This window comes from Castor canadensis, chromosome 15, assembly GCF_047511655.1.
Source record: "Castor canadensis chromosome 15, mCasCan1.hap1v2, whole genome shotgun sequence".
Classification (NCBI taxonomy): domain Eukaryota; kingdom Metazoa; phylum Chordata; class Mammalia; order Rodentia; family Castoridae; genus Castor; species Castor canadensis.
In genome coordinates this window covers 83,583,898-83,608,618 of record NC_133400.1, presented here as the reverse complement: position 1 = coordinate 83,608,618, position 24,721 = coordinate 83,583,898, and the positions used below count along the sequence as shown (strand labels likewise).

The window sequence follows — 24,721 nt, the reverse complement described above, 5'->3', positions numbered from 1 at the left end:
CAAAAAAAATCAAATACCTAGGTGTAAACCTAACAAAAGATGTGAAAGACCTCTACAAGGAAAACTATACACTTCCGAAGAAAGAGATTGAGGAAGACTATAGAAAGTGGAGAGATCTCCCATGCTCATGGATTGGTAAAATCAACATAGTAAAAATGTCGATACTCCCAAAAGTAATCTACATGTTTAATGCAATTCCCATCAAAATTCCAATGACATTCATTAAAGAGATTGAAAAATCTACCGTTAAATTTATATGGAAACACAAGAGGCCATGAATAGCCAAGGCAATACTCAGTCAAAAGAACAATGCAGGAGGTATCACAATACCTGACTTCAAACTATATTACAAAGCAATAACAATAAAAACAGCATGGTACTGGCACAAAAACAGACATGAAGACCAGTGGAACAGAATAGAGGACTCAGATATGAAGCCACACAACTATAACCAACTTATCTTTGACAAAGGCGCTAAAAATATACGATGGAGAAATAGCAGCCTCTTCAACAAAAACTGCTGGGAAAACTGGTTAGCAGTCTGCAAAAAACTGCAACTAGATCCATGTATATCACCCTATACCAAGATTAACTCAAAATCGATCAAGGATCTTAATATCAGACCCCAAACTCTTAAGTTGATACAGGAAAGAGTAGGAAATACTCTGGAGTTAGTAGGTATAGGTAAGAACTTTCTCAATGAAACCCCAGCAGCACAGCAACTAAGAGATAGCATAGATAAATGGGACCTCGTAAAGCTAAAAAGCTTCTGTTCATCAAAAGAAATGGAAATGGTGTCTAAACTGAAGAGAACACCCACAGAGTGGGAGAAAATATTTGCCAACTATACATCAGACAAAGGACTGATAACCAGAATATATAGGGAACTTAAAAAACTAAATTCTCCCAAAACTAATGAACCAATAAAGAAATGGGCAAGTGAACTAAACAGAACTTTCTGAAAAGAAGAAATTCAAATGGCCAAAAAACACATGAAAAAATGCTCACCATCTCTAGCAATAAAGGAAATGCAAATTAAAACCACACTAAGATTCCACCTCACCCCTGTTAGAATAGCCATCATCAGCAACACCACCAACAACAGGTGTTGGCGAGGATGCGGGGAAAAAGGAACCCTCTTACACTGTTGGTGGGAATGTAGACTAGTACAACCACTCTGGAAAAAAATTTGGAGGCTACTTAAAAAGCTAGACATTGATCTACCATTTGATCCAGCAATACCACTCTTTGGGATATACCCAAAAGACTGTGACACAGGTTACTCCAGAGGCACCTGCACACCCATGTTTATAGCGGCACTATTCACAATAGCCAAGTTATGGAAACAGCCAAGATGCCCCACCACTGACGAATGGATTAAGAAAATGTGGTATCTATACACAATGGAATTTTATGCAGCCATGAAGAAGAACGAAATGTTATCATTCGCTGGTAAATGGATGGAATTGGAGAACATCATTCTGAGTGAGGTTAGCCTGGCCCAAAAGACCAAAACTCGTATGTTCTCCCTCATATGCGGACATTAGATCAAGGGCAAACACAACAATGGGATTAGACTATGAGCACATGAAAAAAGCGAGAGCACACAAGGGAGTAGTGAGGATAGGTAAGACACCTAAAAAACTAGCTAGCATTTGTTGCCCTTAACGCAGAGAAACTAAAGCAGATACCTTAAAGCAACTGAGGCCAATAGGAAAAGGGGACCAGGTACTAGAGAAAAGGTTAGATCAAAAAGAATTAACCTAGAAGGTAACACACATGCACAGGAAATCAATGTGAGTCAATGCCCTGTATAGCTATCCTTATCTCAACCAGCAAAAACCCTTGTTCCTTCCTGCTATTGCTTATACTCTCTCTACAACAAAATTAGAAATAAGGGCAAAATAGTTTCTGCTGGGTATTGAGGGGAGGAGAAGGAGGGGGCGGAGTGGGTGATAAGGGGGGGGCGGGGGGGGGAAATGAACCAAGCCTTGTGTGCACATATGAATAATAAAAGAAAAAGGGAAAAAAAAGAAAAAACTGTTCCTACAATTAATATTGCCTTTTATTTCCCATAGATAAACATCTGATGGATTGACTAATTTTTTTGTGGGACTAGGATTTGAACTTAGGGCCTCACACTGTTAGGCAAGGCTCCACCACTTGAGTCACTCCACCAGCCCTTTTTTGTGTTGGATATTTTCAAGATAAGGTCTCATGAACTATTTGCCTGGACTGGCCTCGAATCACAATTCTCCTGATCTCTGCCTCCTGAGTAGCTAGGATTACAAGTATCAGTCACCAGCGCCCAGCTGATAGATTGATTTTTAAGAACATAAAACAAAGCTGTATTTCTGAGTGTGATCAGTACTACCAGATTCAATGTGTGTGATCATGCATCACTGATGTGTAGAATGTTAGAGACAGAAGGACTTTCATAAAGCACCCAAAATATAAACACACAGTTAAATCCATGATCCTCATTCTCAAAAGATTTATCATTTGGAACATGAGAAATAGATGGGGAAAAATGTTAAACAGAAAGTACTATACCTGTGTGCTGTAGGAATTCAGAAAAGGAAAAGGTAAGTTTGATTGAGCTAGTGATTTCACAGAACATAAGTAAGAGGGCAAGGCTCGGAGAGTCTCAATCATGATAGATGCACTTTTTGAGAGAGTGAAGATAGGGGTGGAAGAAGATGACAGACAAAAGAGTCAGACTAGAAATAGAGGGAATGGGAGAAGATGAACAAGATAGTGTGATGGCCAGTGGAAGAGTTACATGAGTGACTACATGAAAGATGGTTCAAAAGGATGAGCACTGTGTACCCTTCACTCACACATTACTAAAAATGGCACATGGGGGGTGCCTCTGAGATTTCCCTCAGTCATCTAACCCATGCCTACTGGGATTCATGCCCTCAGGTACTCATCTTTATTGTAGACTTTATTTCATGACTAACTTCTCTACAAGGCCATAGAGGTGATGGGATGTTAGTACCAATACTCAGATTGTGGCTTCAACTTGGAGGAAAGCAAGTTTCCATGTTGTGAGTGCCCTTTGGAGAGGCCCACAGGGAAAGGAACTGAGGGATCCAACAGGAACTCAGTCTTGCCCACAACAATGTCAATGTATGTGGAAGCTGATTCCCAGTTGAACCTTCAGATGAATGGAAATCTCACTCAGCAATTTCAGTGTATCTTCCTGATAGACCTTGAGCTAGAGGCCCTGAGCTGAACTGTCTAGCATACTAACCTATATGACCGTGAGAAAATGTTTTTTGTTATTTCAAGACACTTGTGAGGAAATTTGCTACAAAGAAATAGATATGTAATATACTGGTAATCACTGTTTTTTTAATATTTAATATTATGTACTTATATGTATATATTTTGTAAGTACCGTATATTTCTATAGTGAATGCTTATAATTTTATGTAGTACCAGCATCCTAAGTACAGCTTTCTCATAACAGAAGCAATGCTCAGTTGTCCTCGACACAGTTTCTGTTACTGTAACCCACCAAAATGTTTCCATCTGATGGCCAGATATAAAAATTTAGAAACATCTCTGCTGTTCAACAGGATAGGGTCCCTGCTTTCCCGCCACTTCCTTTAAAGGACTAGTTCACGTGTTTGCTTGAGAACTTAAAAGTGACCAGCTCTCAGTCATAGCATGACATCCTGGACACATGCCTACTTGTTTTAAACCCACTAATTAAAGCTCCCCAATGGGCATCAAGCTGGGTAGTGCCTTGGACTCAATAATGACATTGGCCTATGGATCCTTGTCTCTCCTTGCCAATGCCCTTGATCTCCATGCGGTGTACCTTCCCTTATAAACTCCGGAGGTCTGTAAGTACTAAAAACTCTTAAACTCCCACATTGTGGTTGTGACAGTGAACCCTCACCCTGGAAACCCATCTACTGATTGCAAGGCTGCTACCAGAAACTCACGCAGAGGATCCCCACAGGTGTGCTCTTTTGTCTGGGTCTCTAGTGCTGCCGGAACCAGCTAAGTTAATAGAGAACCTCAGAGTTTCATCTAAAACAGTTTTACATTGGAGAGGAGAAATTCACAAGAATAAAGAGAAGACCCTTGTCTTTCCAGAGGAAAGAAAAGTAGTCTTTTTAGAGGAATTTCTATTAATCAGGGGAGAAATGAGATCAAGCAATAACAATAGTGAAAAGATGTTATTTTCCAGCTCAAAGGACTCATTTGTCTACATTTTATCCTTTTCGTATCACCATTGGGTCTGAACAGTCCGTCACTTGTTCTCTACATTTAATAGTTCTAAGAAAAGCAGGCAAGACTAAGGAGAGAAAATGGAATTAGCCAACTTTCGGCAATAGAGAAATTTTGGGGTTATATGAGTTAATAATGCATGTATGCACCCTGTTATGATCATTTGAGAATTTCTCTTAACAAAAAGTTGCTAGAAGAAATCTGCCTGCTATAAAGTATAAATTCTAGCAAAATCAACATTTTCAATAACAAAGCACAGTAACCTAGCAAAGTCTTTTCTTCAAAGATAAAACAGGTCTGCCAGGGTGGTGCATGCCTATAATCTCAGCTACTCAGGAGGTAGAAATCGGGAGGATCCTGGTTTGAGGCCAGCCCTAGGGGTAAAATGTTAGCCCCAACTCAACCAATAAGCCAAACTGAACATGGTAGCACATGCCTGTTATTCCAGCTATGTAGGAAGCTAGATAGGAAGCTCACAGTCCCGGCCAGCCTGAGAAAAAAACTCAAGACCCATCCCATTTGTCTCTCTTCCCCTTCTATAACCAAATTTACCAAAACAGCATGTATCTTACCTATCCATATGCTTATTCTTTGGCCACATATATACTTACATATTCAGAAAACATATTAACCAGTTTGGGTTTTTTTTGGTTCGTGTGAATATTGTTCCTATCATTTTTTCTTTCAACTTCATAATCTTGGAATCTACTTATATTGATATGTGTAGCTCTAGTTCATTCATTTAAATTCCTGGACAGCATTCCAACTCTATGAATAAGTAGAGCCCCCAATTTTTTTTTGCAATGGTGCGGATCCAGACCCAGGACCTTGATATTGCTAAGAAAGTACTTACCACTGAGCTACATAAATTATAATTTACAATAATAAATTTATTTATTTATTTAACTTGTATTTTGAGGCAGGGTTTCGGTGAGTTGCCCAGGCTGTCCTGAAACTTGTGATCCTCCTGGCTCTGCCTCCCAAGTAGCCAAGATTACAGGAGTGTGCCACTGCTCCTGACAAAGTCCACATTGTTAACATCTCATTTATCGATCATCCTTTACTTTTTATATTAAATTTGAGAATCAAAAAAATTTAGAACTTGAAGAAAACTTAAACGATGTAGACCACAGGTACATAGGTTGTGCCCTATCAAAGACACATATGCCCAACCTTGGGAAAGAGTGGACTTAGAACCCAGTACGCTCATACCCAGCACAGCGCACGTTCAACCACTACAGAGCTGACTCACTCTTTGTATCCATGTAGAACTGTCTATGTTCTGCTTATATGACTGCAGAATGGGAAAGGCCATTTGGACAGGTTTTGTAACGTTTCATTATTCTCCAATCCCAAAAACCCATCTCTTTGTTAATGGAGCGAGCAAAGTGGAGTCTAAGATGGAGCTGCCTGTCTCAGGCTTCTGTGCTCAGGCCTGTCCCTCTCTGTGGCATGCCCTTCCCCTTGCACCTTTACCCAGCTCTCATCCCTCTTCCTTCTGGTGTCTTACGCTTGCCAGTGCCATGTGCCAGTCCTCTGTGCTCTCGGGGCGCCTGCCCGTGCTGCGTCATAGCATTTATCCTACTGTGTGCTGAGTTCACTCTGCAACCAGGCTTGGGAACAGGGTGCTGTCTCTATTAATCTTCGTAACCCAGCTTCGTGGGAAAACTGGGTGAATGAGGAAGGAAGAGGGTAGGGGATGCAGCTGCAAATCCGACTGGAATGATGGACGGCTGACTGCGGAAGGATGCAGACGTTGCTGCTCCACCTTACTGGCAAAGTTACAGGTGAGTCGCGGAATAAAATCTTGTGGGAAACTAGGTCAGGGATTGACTAACCGACGTTCCAAATACTGGAGCTATTTCCACGCGGCTGTGATCATCCACGTCCAATTTCTTTGGACTCCTGCTGTGACTCTTTCTTGTCGCTTTCCTCTTCCTTATTTTCTTATTTCTTCCCAGTGTTTCTTAGGAGGAGAAAGGGATATTTGATTTTTCTTCCCCAGGCGTCCTTTCCTTTTTGTGTCCCTTGTTTTATCCTCAGTAAGAGAATCTACACTGTTGTGTTCTGGGGCTTGCAGTAGAGGGGTGATGGGCGCACCTGATGGCGGGAGTCTGCGCGCTGTAGAGAAATGCCCACTTTGGTACTTGAAAGCCCGGGCCGCTCCACGGCCGCTTTCCCCTGGTCCACCTCAAGGTTGGCCTAGGGCCCAGGGACCGCCCCGGAGTCTTGCGCGGACTAGGGCCCTGGCTCTGCCTCCTGGAGAGCAGCTCCTGATTGGCTCTGGGAGGCCGGCCCTCGGCCAATGAGGCGCGGGGGCGTTGTCCTGGGGCGTGGCCGTTGTCCTGGGGCGGGGCCGCGGCCTTCCGCGTGGCGCGCGCTGGGCTCCCTGCTCTCAGCCGCGTCGCTCTGTCTTTCCGCCGCCGCTGCCCTTCCTCCTCCCACCGGCGTCTCCAGGCCTCAGAACCAGGCTGGACATGGCCTTGGCCACCGGGGCAGCAGCAGCAGCAAGAAGGACCCTCAGCTGGTCCTGCTCACTCCTCCGGCGCGGCTACCAGACGGAGAGGGGCGTCTACGGCTGCCCGCCAAAGAAGACCGACAGCCGCGAGCCCCGGGGCGGCCCCGCGCGCCCCCCAGGTCGGGGACGGGAATGGGGGTGCGAGGGGCTCCAGGCGTGTTGGGGGCCGGGAGTCCGGCGCCGGCCTTGCGTGGGTGCAGCCGTGGGGAGGAAGTGGGGAGGGGACAGGGGGAGACGGACGTGGGTGTCGTCTCGCCCCCTCCCCCGCCGCCTAGCATCTACAGGTGGGGGGTCCTCCAGGTCGGGGTCTCAGCTTTGGCTCCACGCGTGGGTGGTCTCCCATCTTCGAGTTGGGTCCTGATTTGGGGAGGGCTTATCTTTTCTATCCGACGTCCATAAGCGTGCAGGCATTTAGCTCGGCGAGGCGGGGCAGTGGGAGAAGTTCTAGGATGGCCCAGTTCACTCCAGCATAGGCTTCCAGGGCGTCTCGGACTAAAGTGCGCATGGAGAAGTTCGGTAAAGTCTGCAGCTCGCCAGAACAGGCCAGTTCTTCGTGGTCTTACACGACGGTGTCTCTCACCCAGCGCCCTTCGCTGAACTGCGGAGTTTGAACTGCTGCACCTAGAACCGTGTTGCTGGTCGTTTCAATGGATTAGCAGATAGGAGCATCAGTTTGTGGAATCTCTGTTGCAAGGCCATGTGTATGAGACTGATTTTAAGCTCTGAAGTTATTGTGTCTTCATTCGTCCTCATAGAGTAGACGATGGATGCAAACTGATTATTAGGCAAAAACATTTGGCATCTTTGAATCAAAGATTAGATGAATGTGGACGATCCCCTTCATTGTGCAAGCACTTGACTTTTGAATCTTACATCAGGCACTGGAACTTGTTTTGCTCTCCACCTCATTTCTCTGTTTCGTATAATGGAGTTTCTGTGCCCTGAGATCAGAAAGAGGACATCCTTTCAACAAGGCTGAATTTCCCTCCACCACTAGACCTTTGACTATTATATCGTGCACTGGAACTCGGTGTTTTTCTTCACCTTAGGAGACATTTAAAATAAACGTCATTTTTCTCTCTTGCATGCAGTGAGGTTTATTTAGGAAAGGCATTTTGACCAAGTAGATTATTAGTCATTTTAACCTAAGTCTTGATAAGTTGCTGTTTCACTTAGCAAATTGAGTGTCTATAATTTATTTTCCCCTGTGTTGGGGATTGAACCCTTGGTGTTCCCTACCACTGAGCCACTCCTCCAGCCTTCTAGAATTTATGTCAATTGCTTTCAAACTTAAATGTGCTTTAATAGGGTTTCAATGTTTAAAGTGCTAGTTCTCAGCTCTGGGTCCTTTTCTCTCTCTCAGGTTTTAATTTGGTGATCTGAGATGAGGTTCAGGAATATGAGTGTTTTCTTCTTTCTTTTTGCTGTGTTGAGCTTAAGCCAAGAGCCTCATGCATGCGAGGCAAGACCAAGTCCAGGAATATGTGTTTTTTTTTTTATCAGGTATCCTAGATGATTCTGTAGCAGGAAGTCAGTGTCTTCCCTTGGTCAACTCTGTTCCAGTCATAAGGGATGTATGCACAGGACAAATTTGACAATGCCTTTTTCATTTGATGTCACGTTAGTGAGTGCTCAATGCTAAGCTATTGTGGTCTCTCTCAGGAAGGTTTCTATTTGATTCCTGTTAACAGCTTGGCAACTGAGAATTAACTTGACTTGGGAAAACCTAGGCTGGTAGTTCTTAATCGCAGATGATCAGATATCATCTTGGGAGCTTTGGCAAAATGTTCCTGGCACTGATTTTATATATATCTTCCTTTCTTTTCCCTCATCACCAAATGGCTTCTCAGTACCTCACTAGTAGTGAACATTCTGTACTGTGAGGTGCTTGGTGAAACCTGAAAAGTTCAATATTGAGGGCTTGTGGTGTGAATTAAGTAATAGAGTCCCTGCCCTATAAGAATGAAGCCCTGAATTTAAAACCTAGTACTGCAAACAAAACAAAACAAAAAACAGAATTGAATTTCAACTGCAGGTCAGGAATGGGGAAGGACAAGAAAAATCAATGTCGGAAACAGTTGTTTGTGTCATAGTTGTAGGATCTGACTTAAGGAATTTTACTGAGAAGGGGTAATAACTTCATTTATTTTTTAAAAATAAATAAAACTTAAAAGCTAATGGGATAATTTTTCTAAATTACCCTTGTATGTAGATTGGTGCAAGTTTTTCTTCTTTCTGTTTTAGAAATTCATTTTTCCAGAACTCTTTTTGTAAATTATTATCTCCTACTAGGCTGTGGAAGAAAGGGGAGAGGAGAGTTACATATGTGACTTACAGTAGCAGAACTAGCCCAGAACTTGGTCGGTATCTACACATATTTGCAAGAGAGACTGGAAAGCATAGCCTTTATTCAGGGTGGCCAGGGACCAGCTGGAAATGATCTTGAGTCAACGGGAAAACAGGTAGTAATGGCACCACATGCCACCTCTTTACTACTGAAATGTTTTAAGTTTTTCTTCTCATATGTATTCACCTCTTTTCTGAATCTGGCTCCAAGTCATTGTCTCTGGAGAATGTGCATTCTTCATTAGGACTGGCTGTGGTTCCTAAGGGTTTATAATTTTTTTCAAAGGAGGAATGATTTATTTTGGCTCCTGGTTTGAACTTTCAGTCCGTGGTCACTTGGTCCTTCACGAGGCCCAACACCATGGTGGGGAGAGAATGGGTAGAGCAAAGCTAGTAGGGAAGAAGGGAAGGAAGGAAGAAAGAGAGAGAGGGGAGAAAGGAGAGGAAGTGAGGCTTTTTTGCAGGAAATTTAATATCCAATTCCAATAATATGAGACATTGGATGGGTTGTATAATCTTTGTGTAACCTTTTCTTTTCAGCTTCTGCCTCTTTGTCTTCTGTCCTACTTCTGAGAGGTAGCTTCAACTTTACTTTCAAATATTCCAGTTTTTGCTAGCAACTTTTTAATTTCAAGGAGCTATTATCTTTCTGAATTGTTTCTTTTTATGGTGGTGTAGTCTTTTTTTAATGGTGTATTTTTGACCGTTAAAATGGTATTATTATTGACTATTAAAATTTTTTCATCTTGCATACTCATAGTTCATGAAGATTCTTTCCCATTGTTTTAATTTCTGTCTTTAGATTAGAAGGTCTCTTCAAATGTCTGGTAGTCCTCAGTTTTCTGCTTTTGTGTATCAGAGGCTCTTAACATGTGGACTGGGCTAGTGTACCCTGAACTGCTCTGTAGATTTGGCTGGAATGGCAGGTGAGAAATCCTGTTATTATCATCTTGAGGTCAGTTTTCCAGAGGATTGGTCAGTCTCCACAGAGAAGATTCTCCTAGTCTCCTACCTGAAGGATCCAGACTTGGCTGCTAGCATTTGAGGAGCTAAGTATAGGACAAGGGATGGGACAAACATTCACTTCTTCACATAATCCCCAGTCTTTGCTATGATACCACTGTCCTTAATATCTTTGTATCCCTCTTGCCAGACAGCCAGAGATCCTCTGTTTTATCCTGTCCAGCAATAAAATTCTAGATGTCTGCCTTGGTAGTAGTAGACGTCAGATGCCCTAAGTTGCATCAAGTTCTCATTTTGGCCCTTACTCCTGGTCATCAACACCAGAGGAGTATTCTTCAGGGTTAATTTTGTTCTTAGTGTTCCCTACTGTCAGTTCAGGATTCAGTTTTTCTTCTAGTGCCCAAAATGGCGTTTTCTTGTCTCCTTTTTTGTTCTTCCTGCCCTTGTGAACTTATGCTGTTTTGAAAGCTTGGAAGTTCAAGATCAAGATGCTGGCAGGTTTTGTATCTGGTGAGGGCCAATGGTGCCACCTAAGTATACTCACATGGCAGAAGCCAGGGTCTGGAGTTTTATGAACCACTACCCACTCCATATATACACAGTCCATATTCAGTTACAGGTGTGTTGTTTGTTTGTTTGTTTGCTTTTCTGGCCAGAGTTAGGATTTCTTTGACAGAAATCCTAACATAAACTTCTCTGAAGTCTCTGTTTCTGATAATTCCATGAGCAGCTGCCATAGTCAAAAATCTCATCCAGCTAGGTTTTACACCTGAGAAGTTTGATCTTTTATTTTCTACCACTCTGCCTTATGGTGCTCTCCAAATTTAATGGTGTTGACCTTGAGACTTTCTGAATAATAGGCTCTAATGTGAAGGCAACATCTTTTATTTGATTTTTAAGACTAAGTTAGCTCCCATTATCTTAAAAAAAAAAAAAAAAGCTACTAGCCAGTACTATATCTGAAGAAGGGTTGAGTTGAGTCCAGTAAGTCAGACTTTTTGGGACAACTTCTTCTGTTTTTATTTTATTTTTGTTGCTGGAGAGTGAACTCAGGGCCTCATGCCTCTTGGGCAAGTGTTCTACCATGGAATTACACCCTCAGGCTGGAATCTCCTAGTGCTTCTCATTTTTTAATTTTGCCAGGCTCTTTTTCTAGGCTCTGAGACCACAGACAGAGAGTCCATCATGTTAGCAGGCTGAATTTCCCTCCATCTCTGCTGGCTAATTAAGTAGCTCCAACGTGACTTCATGTTTCTTCCTAAGAAAGAGAAATAGGCTCTGTCTATGTAACTCATTTGTGACATTTAGAACATTTGAATTTTACAGGTTCAAATAGTATACTAAGTATCAAGAAGCCATATATATGTATATATACATGTATGTATATAAATAATTTCAATGCATTATCATATATATAATCATATATATGATATATGTCATATATATACGCATATATATATACACACATATATATACATATATATACATACATACATATATACATATACATATACATACAAATATGGGATAACGACTATAGTTAAGCTTTTTGCTTCTGGGGTTTTCCTTAAATTCTGCATAAGTGTCTATGCTTATGGTTAATTCTTTTTTTTTTTTTTATGCTACTAGGGCTTGAGTTCAGGGCCGACACCTTGAGCCACTCTACCAGCCCCTTTTTGTGATGATTTTTTCCGAGATAAGGTCTCTGCCTCCTGAGTACCTAGGATTACAGGCATGAGCCACTGGTGCCTGTAATCCTAGGTGGTTAATTCTTTTAATTAGGAGTCCAATGAGGTGAAGAACATGGTATGAATGGCTTTAGTCTTTTTCATGACATCTTCTAGTTGTCGTGACAGGTACCATCTTGGTCAAGAATAAAGAGTTACTATGATGGATCATATGCATAACATTTTGGCATTGACAAAGTAAATTAAAGGACAAACCCTCCTGGAAATGGACACATCAAAAGTGACACAGTGCCATAATCCCAGCACTCGGGAGGTATAGGCAGGAGGATTCAGAGGTCGAGCCAGCCTTGGCTACGTAGTGAAACCCTGTTTTTAAAAAAAAAAAAGGGACACATAGTGGGAGGAGTATAGTTAAAGTCCTGGAGCCTCCCTACTCTTCCTTGCCTTCACTGGCCTCCCTTCTTATCTTGGTTAGAATCATTGCTTACCTAGGATGACCACATCATCCACTAAGACTGCCCTTGCATTAAGACTAAGGCAAATACTGGATTTGCTTTTAGTTACCTTTTGCATAGCAATGATTTTACTTAGTTAAACTTTGACCCACGATGTGTTCTTTGTAGCTAGCTGTTGATAATGGCTTATACTTTAACCTCTACAAAATTTCAGCTGCCAAGTAAACTTGAATTACTTGCTTATTTATTTTGATATTGGGGATGGAACTTAGTGTCTCATGTGTTAAATTTGAATTTATTTATCAAAAATCCCAATTTACAATGGGTGCGGGTTTAGGAATGGTGACTCGTGTATAAATTTCATCATTGAGGATTTGGGGCTGCTAGTATAAAAAAAAAAGACAGTATTTAGAGACCATCATGAGATGGAAACCATTGGATTCCAAACTATGCTCAGTTATTACTAGCTCTGTCACTGAGCTTTGGTAGTTGAAGTCAGGTTGTGGGAATGTTGTACATTGGAAGTAACAGGAGTTACAATAATAGGAGTTGTAAGGAAATAGTTTGAAGAAAATCTGAATATATTAGAGGTTTTCAAAAATACAGAAAATTAAATTCTGGAACACAAATGCAGACCAAAAAAGTATAATACTTTAGCTCTAATACTTTAAAAAAAGTCTTAATGACATATAGTTCCTTCTGACTTTTGCGATAGGGTCATTACTTTTCTTCTTTGTTTCATATTGGGGTTTGATCTGGGGTTTGATTGCTAGGCAGGTGCTCTACTGCTTGAGCTTCACTTCTAGCCCAAGACATCCTTTTTTTTCATCTTTTTTTGTGTTTTGATGGATAAAGGGATGGAGATTTGGGTCAGTGTTAGAGCACCTGGTTAGAATGCACAAGGCTCTGGGGCTTAGTCCCCTGCGTGGCCATATGTGTTGTGTGTGTGTGTGTGTGTGTGTAAAATGGATGAAACACTGGATTGAAGTCAAATTTGTGCTCAAATTCCAACTTCATTATTACCAATGTTGTCTATTACTACAAGTCCTTAAACTTTTTTGAGCCTCTGTTTACCCTTATATAGATAATGTCACTCATTTCAGAGTTGTTGCAAAGATTAGGTAAGACAGTGTGTATGAAAAAATTCAACCCAGTGTGTAGCAAAATTTAGTAGTAAATGGTCACCATTATTATTATATATCTGTGACTCTTATATATTGAGGTTATGATTTAAGAAAGATTAGGAAAGAACTGAAAGGACCAGAGCAAATGTTCTACTTAAAGTTTTTTTTTTTTAACAAGAAAAATATCTCATGAAATAAATGTACTTTAGGAAGCTATCATGTTTGTGATGGGAATGCAAGATATGATAAAAGACAAATGGAGTTGCATGGCGTGGAGCTCTCTGAGTTACCATTCAGAATGTAGTATTCTGCTGTGAAGTCATTTAACCTTTAATGTGTTTACACATGAAGTTCCTGAAGTGAACTTGGAGGTAGCCTACTCATCTGAGAACGCTCGAAGGGACTCTAGTTATGAAATCACCATTCTTGGAAGTGTTTAATGTGTTTGTAGATATCCAGCATTCCCCCACTTGCTTTAAGCCTATGCTGCCTCGAATGATAATGGATCTGTGGATATGGTCTAGATTATTTTGTAGGGGAGGCTGTTTGTTATAAGATGATGAAAAACAACTACATCAACTTTTAATTTAAATACCAAGTTTAGTTTAAGTTACCTGGCAGTGTACTATATGCAGACTAACATGAACATTTTCCTTTCTGAAAACAGAAAACTAATCAGCGTTCCTCACCACTGTTTGCTTATAGCAGAGTATAAAGTAGTTGATGTAGATATGTACATATTTTTTACATAACTACTATTTTTTTTGCATTAGCTGCATTTATTTTGGTCACAAGCAACAGAAACACTCTGGCTATCTTAAAGAGAGACTTTATCAGAAATACACAAGAGTGTCTAACTCCAACGATGTATTGAACAACCAAGATTCAGGAAGGGAGCAAACCAGAGCCACCTCTGAGAATTTTGACATGAAATGGGTTCACCTAACTGCTGCATTGGTGCAAGCTAATCAGTACACTCCTGGTACTTTGGAAGTATATAGACTACAAACCCAAGTGCATACATGCCTCTAAAATCATTCCATGGCAGTACTTGTTGGTAAAATAGACATTTGAAGTTTCAACATATGCTAATAATTTTGTTGAGATCCTGAAAATAAAAATAAAAATATAAAAAAATCCTCAAAATATATATGTCCTCAATTATAGATCTGCTGATCTTTAGGGATTTGTATAAGAATTCATCAATAGACTGAAGGTTAATTAAGTATGGGCATTAAGCATTTTTTCAAATTTTACAAGGGTTTTCAAATGGAAAAGGAAAGAAAAGTAGCTTTTGCTTAATATGAAATAGTTGAAGATAGAGTTGGAGTCATTAAAAGATCTGATGGCCAATCACTCATCTATGGTATTTTGTTTTGTTTTGCTTATGTGGGTGACAAGATAATGAAGGTCTTTTTTTAGTCTATAGTTTTATAAAATAACTATGTACCTGAGGTCTTCAAGAAACAAGGAAATGTAATATTGATTTTGTAGTTTTATCTCTTTTTAACACAAGATACAAGATCTAAAAATATCTCAGATAACTAGCTGAGAATAATTACTATATCTGTAATCTCAGCATAGTAATAGTATTTTCTCTGTCTTTTTTTTTTTTGGCAGTACTGGGGTTTGAACTCAGGTCCTACACTTTGAGCCATTCTGCCAGCCCTTTTTTTTGTGTTGGGTTTTTTTGAGATAGGGTCTTGTGAACTATTTGCTCAGGGGGCTGGCTTTGAACCATGATCCTCCTGATCTTTGCTTCTTGAGTAGCTAGGATTATAGGAGTGAGCCACTGGCACCTGGTTTTGTACTAGTATTTTCAATTTTGGGTATTCTTTCAAATATTTATCCACATGTATAGTTACTTTTACAAATGTGTATTTATTGTCTAATTTCCTTTTTTATGGACTTCAGCTATCATAAGATAAATTTAAGGATAGTATTTAATTCTGAAAACCACCAGCAGACATGGTGAGAAGAAACAATGTGTTAAAAACATCTAAAGTCACAATGTCTTTTTTTGAAAGGCTGACTCTTATAGCTTGTGGACATCTCCTTAATTGTATTGTTTTGTTTCCCCCTTATTTAGTTGATCATGGTCTTGCCAGGTTGGTGACAGTATATTGTGAGCATGGTCACAAAGCTGCCCAAATCAACCCCCTCTTCACTGGACAAGCCCTCTTGGACAACGTGCCTGAAATCCAAGACCTTGTGCAGACGCTGCAGGGGCCCTTCACCACCACAGGTGAGGTGATACTTGGGCACCTTGCTCTGTTTTTTGTTTTTATTTTTTGGTGGTACTGGGGTTTGAACTCAGGACCTCACACTTGCTGGGCAGATATTCTACCACGTGAGCCACTTCACCAGCCCTGTTTTGGTGATGGGGTTTTTTTCAAGATAGGGTCTCGAGAACTATTTGCCCAGGGCTGGCTTAGAACCCCGATTCTCCTGGTCTCTGCCTCCCGATTAGCTAGGTTTATAGGTTCCTGCCTCTTGCCCTCTTCTTGAAGAACCCATAAGCCCACTGGAGCTGAGGCTTGTGTAGGGTGTGAAGAGAAAGAGGGGCATATTTAGTTTTCCTCAGGGAGGAGCAGACTTGAGGCTCTGGAATGTTCTTCTGATAGGCTTATTTCTTGTTTGTTCAGAAACGTGTTAAATTCTTGTTAAATGCCACACAGTTGACAATATTCTGTCATTTTTACAGTTACTCCTAAGAGTTGTTGTTGTTATGTTTATTTTACAGATGGGGAAACCTAGACTGAGAGGACTTAAGTGACTTGTAGCAGAGTTAGTGTGCAGCCTAGGTCTGCTTCTCTGCTTCCATTCCAAAGCTGGCACCCTCAAATTATTATTATTATTATTTTGCAGTGCTAAGTATGGAACCCAGAGCCTTGTGCATGCCAGACTAGTGCTCTACCACTGAGCTACATCCCCAGCCAAAAGGGTTCAAATTTTAATTTTAAATTATTATAGAATGCAAACTTGGCATTAGAGCAGTAGGGTTGTGTCCTTGTTAAAAAAGTTTTTTTTTTTTTTTTACTTCTTTTTTTTTTTTCTGTCTCTCTCCTAGTTTTACTGCTTCCTGGTCTTTGTATTTTTAGTTTTGTCTTTAGAACAATCTAAACAAAACGGGTGTTGTAGATCAGTGGTAAAGCACTTGACTATCTTGTGTGAGTCCCTGAGTTCCATTCCCCAGCTCCATACACACACAAAAATGTTAAATTTGTTAATAATGAAGTGCCCTGAGTTGAAGTAGTTATTTTGGTATATTTCAGAATTAATTTTTTGCATGGTTGATTATTCTTTGAAAAGATCCCTTTGATTCTGTTTCATAGGATTATTGAACATGGGCAAGGAAGAGGCCTCTCTTGAGGAAGTATTAGCCTATCTGAACCAAGTCTACTGTGGGCCAATTTCTATTGAAACTGCTCAACTTCAGAGTCAGGAGGAGAAAGACTGGTTTGCCAGGCGGTTTGAGGAGCTGAAAAAAGAGACATTTACCACAGAAGAACGAAAACATCTGTCAAAACTAATGCTAGAATCTCAGGTATTAAAACAGCAGCTTGTATCTGTGGAATGGTCAACTCACTTTCTCAAAGTATCCCTGCTGTCAGTATACTTTACTTTGGTTGGTTCAACCCCTTCATTACTCTGCTAGACCACTTCCCTCTTACCCCCCATTATTCAGCTGCTTTCAACATACTGTTATATCCTCTACCTGCACAGATGGAACGTATTTCAATACTGTTAACTCTCTAGCATTCTTTTGCTTTCCTTCCTTCCCTGACTTCCGTAGAACATGTTCTGCATATGAGTTTGTACATGATTATGTTTGTTTTTATGTATGTGTTTATCTTTTGGATCTATCTTCTATATATGAGAGAAAGCATGCAGCCTTTGTCTTTCTGAACCTGGCTTAACTTCACTTGACATGATGTCCTTCAGTTGCATCCATTTACCTTCAAACCATGTGGTTTCATTCTTCTTTATGGGTGAATAAAGCCCCATTGTTTTATTCCATGTATATATATGTATGTATATATAGTATATACGTATATATATGTAAATATATAGTATATACATATACACATGGAGTTTCTATCTATCTATCTATCTATATCTAATCTATATCTATATCTATATGTCTCACATTTTCTTAATTCATTCATCAGTTGTAGGGCATCTGGGTGGAAGAGGTTCTTGATACAAATTAATAGAACCAAATCTTTGTCAAGGCTGTGATCAGAGTTCAGGCATGTCAAGATGACAGGAAGTTTCTTTTCAATAATTTGAATAGTTGGATAGTGTGTGACCTTGATTACGTAGTACTATAGAGCCCTCTGCTAAGACAGATGAACTGGAAGAGGCAGCACTGGCCTAAGCCTGGCCCCTAGTCTAGAAGAACATATAATTAAGCAGGGTTCTTCTTCTGATGAGTTGATTCTACTGCTCAGATTCTTCTCTTTGCAACCTTTAATATGTCTGGGGTCCTTGGCAGAGCTGTTCAGGATTGCTAATGTCTCCCTGGGACATGTAGTAAAGGGGCATAGCTGTGGCCACTGAAATAATATTGGGTCTTCTTAACAATGTACATATAAGCTCATCTGACTTTTAAACTGAACAACTGGCAATCTTCCAGCAGCTAATATATCATACTGGATGTTCCATAGGAGTTTGACCACTTTCTGGCCACAAAGTTTGCCACAGTGAAGCGATATGGAGGTGAAGGGGCTGAAAGTATGATGGGTTTTTTCCATGAGTTGCTGAAAATGTCAGCCTACAGTGGGATAACTGATGTCATTATTGGGATGCCCCATCGAGGGAGGCTGAATTTGTTGGCAGGCCTTTTGCAGTTACCTCCAGAGGTAAGGTTCTTTTCTGTGTTTCTCACCAGCACTGTAAAATGGACTGTAACAGAATAAAACTAGCGTGGAGATTCCCTTAAAAAGCCCTGTAACAAGCGGTTGGTCCAGGAGACAGTTTCCTGAATGGACAGAACTTAATGCTGACAGATAGAACTGGTATTTGAGTTGGTTTTGAGTATATTCTTACATGGATCCTTCCTTCTCCCAGGGAAGTTAAAGGTTAGTTTGTTTCCTCAAGGTGATAGAGAGATAAATTCTATTCTTTTGAGCATGCTTTTCTTATTTAAACAAATACAAATATCTATGCAATTTTATACAGTTTTTACCTTAAAAGAAGTCAAGAAGTTATTGGCAGAATTGATAGTTAATAGATTATACTAGACTTAATGGTACATTCTTATCTCAATGACCACCAAAGTGAGCACTTTATTTATAAGTAACCAGATCTTGGTATTCCAGTTCAATCCAACTCAGTTGCTTTGTAAATCGCTCAAAAGACTTGGAGTCAAGAGTAAAGACTTTTGGGCTGGGGCTGTGACTCAAGCAGTAGAGTGTAAGCTTGAGGCCCTGACTTCAAACCCTAGTACAGTTAAAAAAAAAAAAAAGGGGAGAGTATATCCTGAGAAACCTTTAAGAATGGGTGGTCTAAGTCCTGTTCCATTAAATTTCTCTGTATTTTTAATAAAGTCGACACCAAGTCCTATTGACAAATACATTCTAATAGTTGTATTTTTTTAAGACTTGTTTTGCTAACTGCAGGTGGAGGTCACTTGCCATTTGCCTAAGATTAGAAATCACTTAAAATGTTGACATTGCATTTGTCAATTCTGAGCAATCCAGCAGCTAGATAGTATATGTTTATAATAATTATAGAGGCATTTAAAGAATATTTATTTCTTTTGTATTATTTAAAGTAACCCTAGTCTCCATTGTGATAAAATGGATTTTTTTCCTGATATGTTTATTTCTAATAGCTGATGTTCCGTAAAATGCAAGGCTTAAGTGAATTTCCAGAAAATTTCCCAGCCACTGGAGATGTGCTTTCTCACCTGACGTCCTCTGTGGACCTGGACTTTGGTGCCCACCGTCCCCTCCATGTGACAATGCTACCTAACCCTTCACACTTGGAAGCCGTTAACCCAGTGGCTGTTGGGAAAACTCGTGGCAGGCAGCAGTCTTGTCAAGATGGAGACTACTCTCCAGATGGTTCTGCTCAGCCTGGGGACAAAGTCATTTGCCTACAGGTACTTTATAATGTCAGGAAGTGAGGTCTGCTATTGGGAAAATCAGGGAGAGGAGAATGCCTGAGGTGGTAGGTATGACAGAAGATTGCAGATATTCATGAGGAAAGTGATATGACATTTTAGGAAAGAAGATTCTGGGATTGTTTTTCTTTTTCTATTAGTGTATATTAATTGCACAAAGGACTTTCATTGTGATATTTGTATACATTTGTATAATGTACTAATAAAATTCATCCCTTGTTTTAAACTTTTTCTTCCAAGATCATTTAAGATCTACAACTGCCTTATTGTTTGCTTTTGATGTGAAGAAACAAAACATCTCCCTTCTTCACCATCTTGTGTACCAGGTTTTGTGATGATGTTCTGATGTAGCAGGCTTCAAATGGAAGGATAGCACACTTTAGACATTCTCTCATAATAGTATTTTGTTTTTTCCTCAAATCCCCTTTCCATTCAAGTGTGATATACTTCTCTCCTGCACCTTCTTGTGTTTGCCATTGCTTCACTCTCCTATTGACAATGGTAGCCAAGATTAGGTGATGGGAGCTATGCACAGCCTCTTGTTACTGAGCAAAGGAAGAGTTCAAACCTGTGCACTAATCCTTATATCTTGCTGGCTGTTTTCATGCAAGATTTCCTATAGCTGATTGTACCTCTAACAGCCTTTCCCCCTGTGAGAATGTTTGCTTGGCTGATGTGTATAGACGGCAACATAGAATGGGAGGAATGGGTTAAGTGATGGTGGCTGCAAGAGGAAAGGACTGATGTAACATCTTTCAGAACTGCTTCTGAGGTCATTCTAGGAATTCCTGTAACCTGAATATTTCTAGGAGGGTGGGTGAACAGTGACAGGGTGATTGTTCATATTCCTATTAGTATTTTATAACAGCTTATTCCAATTTGAAAACCTAAATTTCTCAATCCCTTATGTTCCCTCTTTCCCCCATGTTTTAGGTTCATGGTGATGCTTCTTTCTGCGGTCAAGGGATTGTTCTCGAAACATTTACACTCTCTAATCTCCCACATTTCAGAATTGGTGGGAGTATCCATTTGATTGTCAATAACCAACTGGGTTACACCACTCCAGCAGAAAGAGGAAGGTCTTCTTTATACAGTAGCGATATTGGTATGTAACACAGGAGAACCAACATGACTATTTCAGACAGGCAAGGAATTCCTAGAGAAATTTCTAGTTCATTCAAAACAGTGAGTCTCATTGGTTATCCCATTTTAAATTTGGATCACATATGGTCAATAGTCACCAACAGTTGCCAAATTAACATTACTTTTGCAGCATGAATGTGATCTTTATTTTACTGTTGTTATTATTTTGTGATGCTGGAGATCAAACACAGGGTCTTATGCGTGTTATGCAAGTGCTGTACCACTGAGCTACATTCCCATCCCTGAGTGTGATATTTAAGTCCAAGGAAATAATACAAGGATGGAGTTCAAAGTTTTCAATCTCAAATTGCTTGAGTAGGCATTTCTGGTACAATTCAGAATATTTAGTACAATTAATACAACACTAGAGTAATTATCTTTAGAATATTCAATTTTGGAGTGGCCAAGATCTAAGTCAAAGTGGTTATGGTCAACACTAAATTTGGTGAGATAGCCTAGTTAGAGGTAAGACATGAAAAATCAATATCACTTGTTTTAACCTGTGGAAATTAGCAATTTTAGGAGAAAGGAAGGGCGTGTATTACCCATTACTGTTTCACTGAATGGTTACAAGAACTATTATCTAGTAGGAACTACTGTGTCTTTATACTTAGAGCCTGGACTGGATGCGTTGTAGGGTTGTCTTTGTGAATTCTTATTGACTTCCTAATAGGCATGGTGAGGATCCATTCTAGAACTTCTCCTTGGAGAAAATGTTTTGTTTCCTAGGACACATCATTTAATGACTCTTTTATCTCAGAAAGAAAGATAATAGTAATGATAACAATAAAAGGTATTAATTATTTATGTACCAGGTATTGTGAAGCATTAATACTTCCTGTGTGTTAACTCATATAATCTTGACGATATCACTTAAGAGGCAGCACTCATAACTTTTCCACAATTACAAAATAAGTCACAGAGCTGGGACTTGTCACTTGGACTCCAAAGCTTGGGTTCTTAATAATCAAACCAAATTACCTCTGAGTAAAGGGACTGTTTTCCCATGAAGGCAGTAGGTCTTGGTGGAGGGCTAATGTCATCCCAGGTTGACTGGCCGCTTCACCTGGATCTTCCCTTCTCCAGGGAAGCTTGTGGGCTGTGCCATCATTCATGTCAATGGAGACAGGCCAGAGGAAGTGGTCCAGGCCACACGACTGGCTTTTGAGTATCAGCGTCAGTTCCGCAAGGATGTGATTATTGACTTGTTATGCTACAGGCAGTGGGGCCACAATGAGCTGGACGAACCTTTCTTCACCAACCCAGTCATGTACAAAATCATCAGGTACAATCATAAACCTTCATTTAGCTACCTCCTGTCTGCATAATGCTTGTATTTTTGGTATTGCTTTGTTTTTTTGCAATTCTGGGAATTGAAGTTAGGGCCTTATGTGTGCTAGGCAAGCACTCTAGTACTGAGCTACACCCCCAGCCCTAATAATTTTTAATTAAGGTAGGGTGAGTGACTTCCTTAGTTTCCTTAGGACATGAGACTTGTCATGCTAAACTAGGACAGTCTTGAGCAAACTAGGTTGGTTGCCTTATGGGTCTCATACTCCATGTTTACACAATGAATAAAGAATGGGCAACTTAGCAACTCAACTTAGCAGATGAGAAGACTGAAGTCGAAGGACTTGGGCCAACCATTCCCTGATGCTCCTTCATGTGGTGCTGGCAGATCAGGAATAGGGCCTCCACAATTCACTTCTACACACCACAAATGTGGACCTGCTCTGTGCCCTGGTGGGAAATAACAAGAGGGATTTTCACGAATGTTTAGAACTTTGCTGTCCAGTGCAGAAGCCGTTAGTATTAAATGGCTCTCGAGCATTTGAAATGTGGCCAGTCCTGATGGGGATGTGCTGTAAGTATAATAATATACACACCAGATTTCAAAGACTTAGTATATAAAATAGAAATGTAAAATATCTCAATAATTTCTATATTAATTAGATGTTGAAATGAGTATATTTGGGGTATATTGACTTAAAAGTTATTGCTAAAATTAATTCTACTTATTTCTCTTTCTCCATTGTAATTGCTAGAAAATTTAAAATTAAACACATAGCTTGCATCTTACTGCTATTGGACAGCACTGATTCAAAAGGTTAATGTAACATGTAACTTTGGCATTTCCTTTCCTAGATACTGCAGAGTGAAATAGATTCCCCCCCCACTCTATTTCCTCATGGATGTAAATGAAAGTGGGGGAATAAATTCAGTGACATTCTGGGTCTTTCTGGTCCATTGGTAAAGAAGAACTCTGCTCAGGAGGCCCCAAGCTCTAAGCTTGGTAGTCAAGTGACTCTACAGACCCTGGAGGTCCATCTTTAAAAAAAAAAATCACCATGCTACCTATCTCTTACTTTTGTCAGGAGTAAATATGATAATATATATGAACAGACTTTATACTTTAAAAAGATTATACAAATATAGGATGACATTTTCATTATTGTTAGAATATGATTTAATCAAACAGGTGCCAGTTATTATAGTTCAAAGATGATTAAGGGAACATGAAATTAATTGTGGTATCATTGGGCTCAGTACTTTTAAATAAAAGGGGTGCTGAGTGGATAGACAAGGTAGGTCAGTTTTGTAAACTATAGTCCAGAATTTACTACTTCATAGGAAAACTCCATTCATTATTTCTACTTGAAAATAGACAAAAGCTTATAAAGGTAAGTTTGTTTCTCTTGTTTGCTTAGGAGAGGTTGTTATTCACAAGTGCCTTTCGTTAATTAATTAAGAGTGTATTGACTGCTGGGTGCTGGTGTCTCACAAGTGTAATCCTAGCTACTCAGGAGGCAGAGATCAGGAGGTTAGCATTTGAAGCCAGCCCTGGCAAATAGTTCTCGAGACCCCGTCTCAAAACATCCTTCACAGAAAAGGGATAGGGTAGTGACTTAAAGTGTAGGCCCTGAGTTCAAGCCCCAGTATTGCAACAACAACAAAAAAGTGTATTTGGCTTATTTTGTAAACTTATTGAGGTCAAAGTTATGCAGGCTAAAATTACCGCAGTATTTTAATGTGACCTTTCGAGTGGCAGCTCAGTGGCATTTGCTGTTCACAGTGTTCTGTAGCTACCGTCTCTATGAAGTTCCAAAACATTGCTGAGTGCCTTGTAATGGCAATAGCCTTCTACAATACCTTTGGCAATGGTAGTCTCTGCCTCGCTTAGCCTTCAGTCTGGGCTGACATATTTCCCCTTCTCTCTCTGAAGGGCTCGCAAGAGCATCCCAGACACATATGCAGAGAACCTTGTTGCCAGTGGACTCATGACCCAGGAGGAGGTGTCTGAAATAAAAGTCTCCTACTATGCCAAGTTAAATGACCACTTAAGCAACATGGCCCACTACCGCCCCCCTGCCACTAACCTGCAGGCCCACTGGCAGGGCCTGGTCCAGCCAGAAGCACGCATCACTACCTGGGACACAGGCATGCCCCTGGACCTCCTGCGGTTCATTGGCGTGAAGTCTGTGGAGGTGCCGGAGGAACTGCAGGTGCACAGCCACCTTCTAAAGATGTATGTTCAGGTGGGGAGTTGAAATTGCCTCTTACTGCTTTTTGGTTTTGCTCTCCAAAGGATGTGATGTTGGTCTAGTCTTTTCAGTTGCTAATTCTTTTGACAAATATTTACTGTGTTATTAGGTTCCAGGAACTATAGGTGCTAAGAGTCAACTCAGATTTTCTTTACATTTTTCCTCCATACATTTATTTATTATTTATGCATGTCAAATATAATATGTGTTAACGGGATATCTGCTTGTTATAAAAGAATACAGAAGTGTCTGTTTTAGTTTTTCCAACTAGTGAATAGAAAACAACTGTAATTCTTTCAGGTGGCATAAATAAAAGATGTAAAAATCAACACACATACCCTGAAGGTAACCATTTAGATTCTTAAACATTTTGAGATTTTCTGTATTATGTTAACTATAGGATGACAAACTATCCTGCTTTGCCTGGGACTTACAGATTTTCTGGAGCATGGGACTTTCATTGCTAAAACCAGGAAGATAAAGGGTTAAAAGTCTTCATTTTTCTCAAGCCTGCAGGAAGGAACTCTGCCCTTTGAATTATTTTAAAATACTAACTTTCTAAACTGA

At 40.2% G+C, this 24,721-nt stretch overlaps 1 protein-coding gene across 1 annotated transcript in view; it reads left to right on the top strand.

Annotated features, from left to right (window-relative positions):
• Positions 1-6,579: 6,579 nt before the first annotated feature.
• The window catches only part of Dhtkd1 (dehydrogenase E1 and transketolase domain containing 1), a 35,188-nt gene continuing 17,046 nt past the window's right edge, over positions 6,580-24,721 (top strand). Inside the window, exons 1-8 of the mRNA XM_020157667.2 lie at positions 6,580-6,882; positions 15,429-15,584; positions 16,675-16,886; positions 18,010-18,204; positions 19,179-19,448; positions 20,403-20,574; positions 21,699-21,897; positions 23,836-24,148. Coding sequence (XP_020013256.2) covers positions 6,723-6,882; positions 15,429-15,584; positions 16,675-16,886; positions 18,010-18,204; positions 19,179-19,448; positions 20,403-20,574; positions 21,699-21,897; positions 23,836-24,148 — 1,677 coding nt within the window. The 5' untranslated portion in view covers positions 6,580-6,722. The remainder of the gene's footprint in view (positions 6,883-15,428; positions 15,585-16,674; positions 16,887-18,009; positions 18,205-19,178; positions 19,449-20,402; positions 20,575-21,698; positions 21,898-23,835; positions 24,149-24,721) is intronic.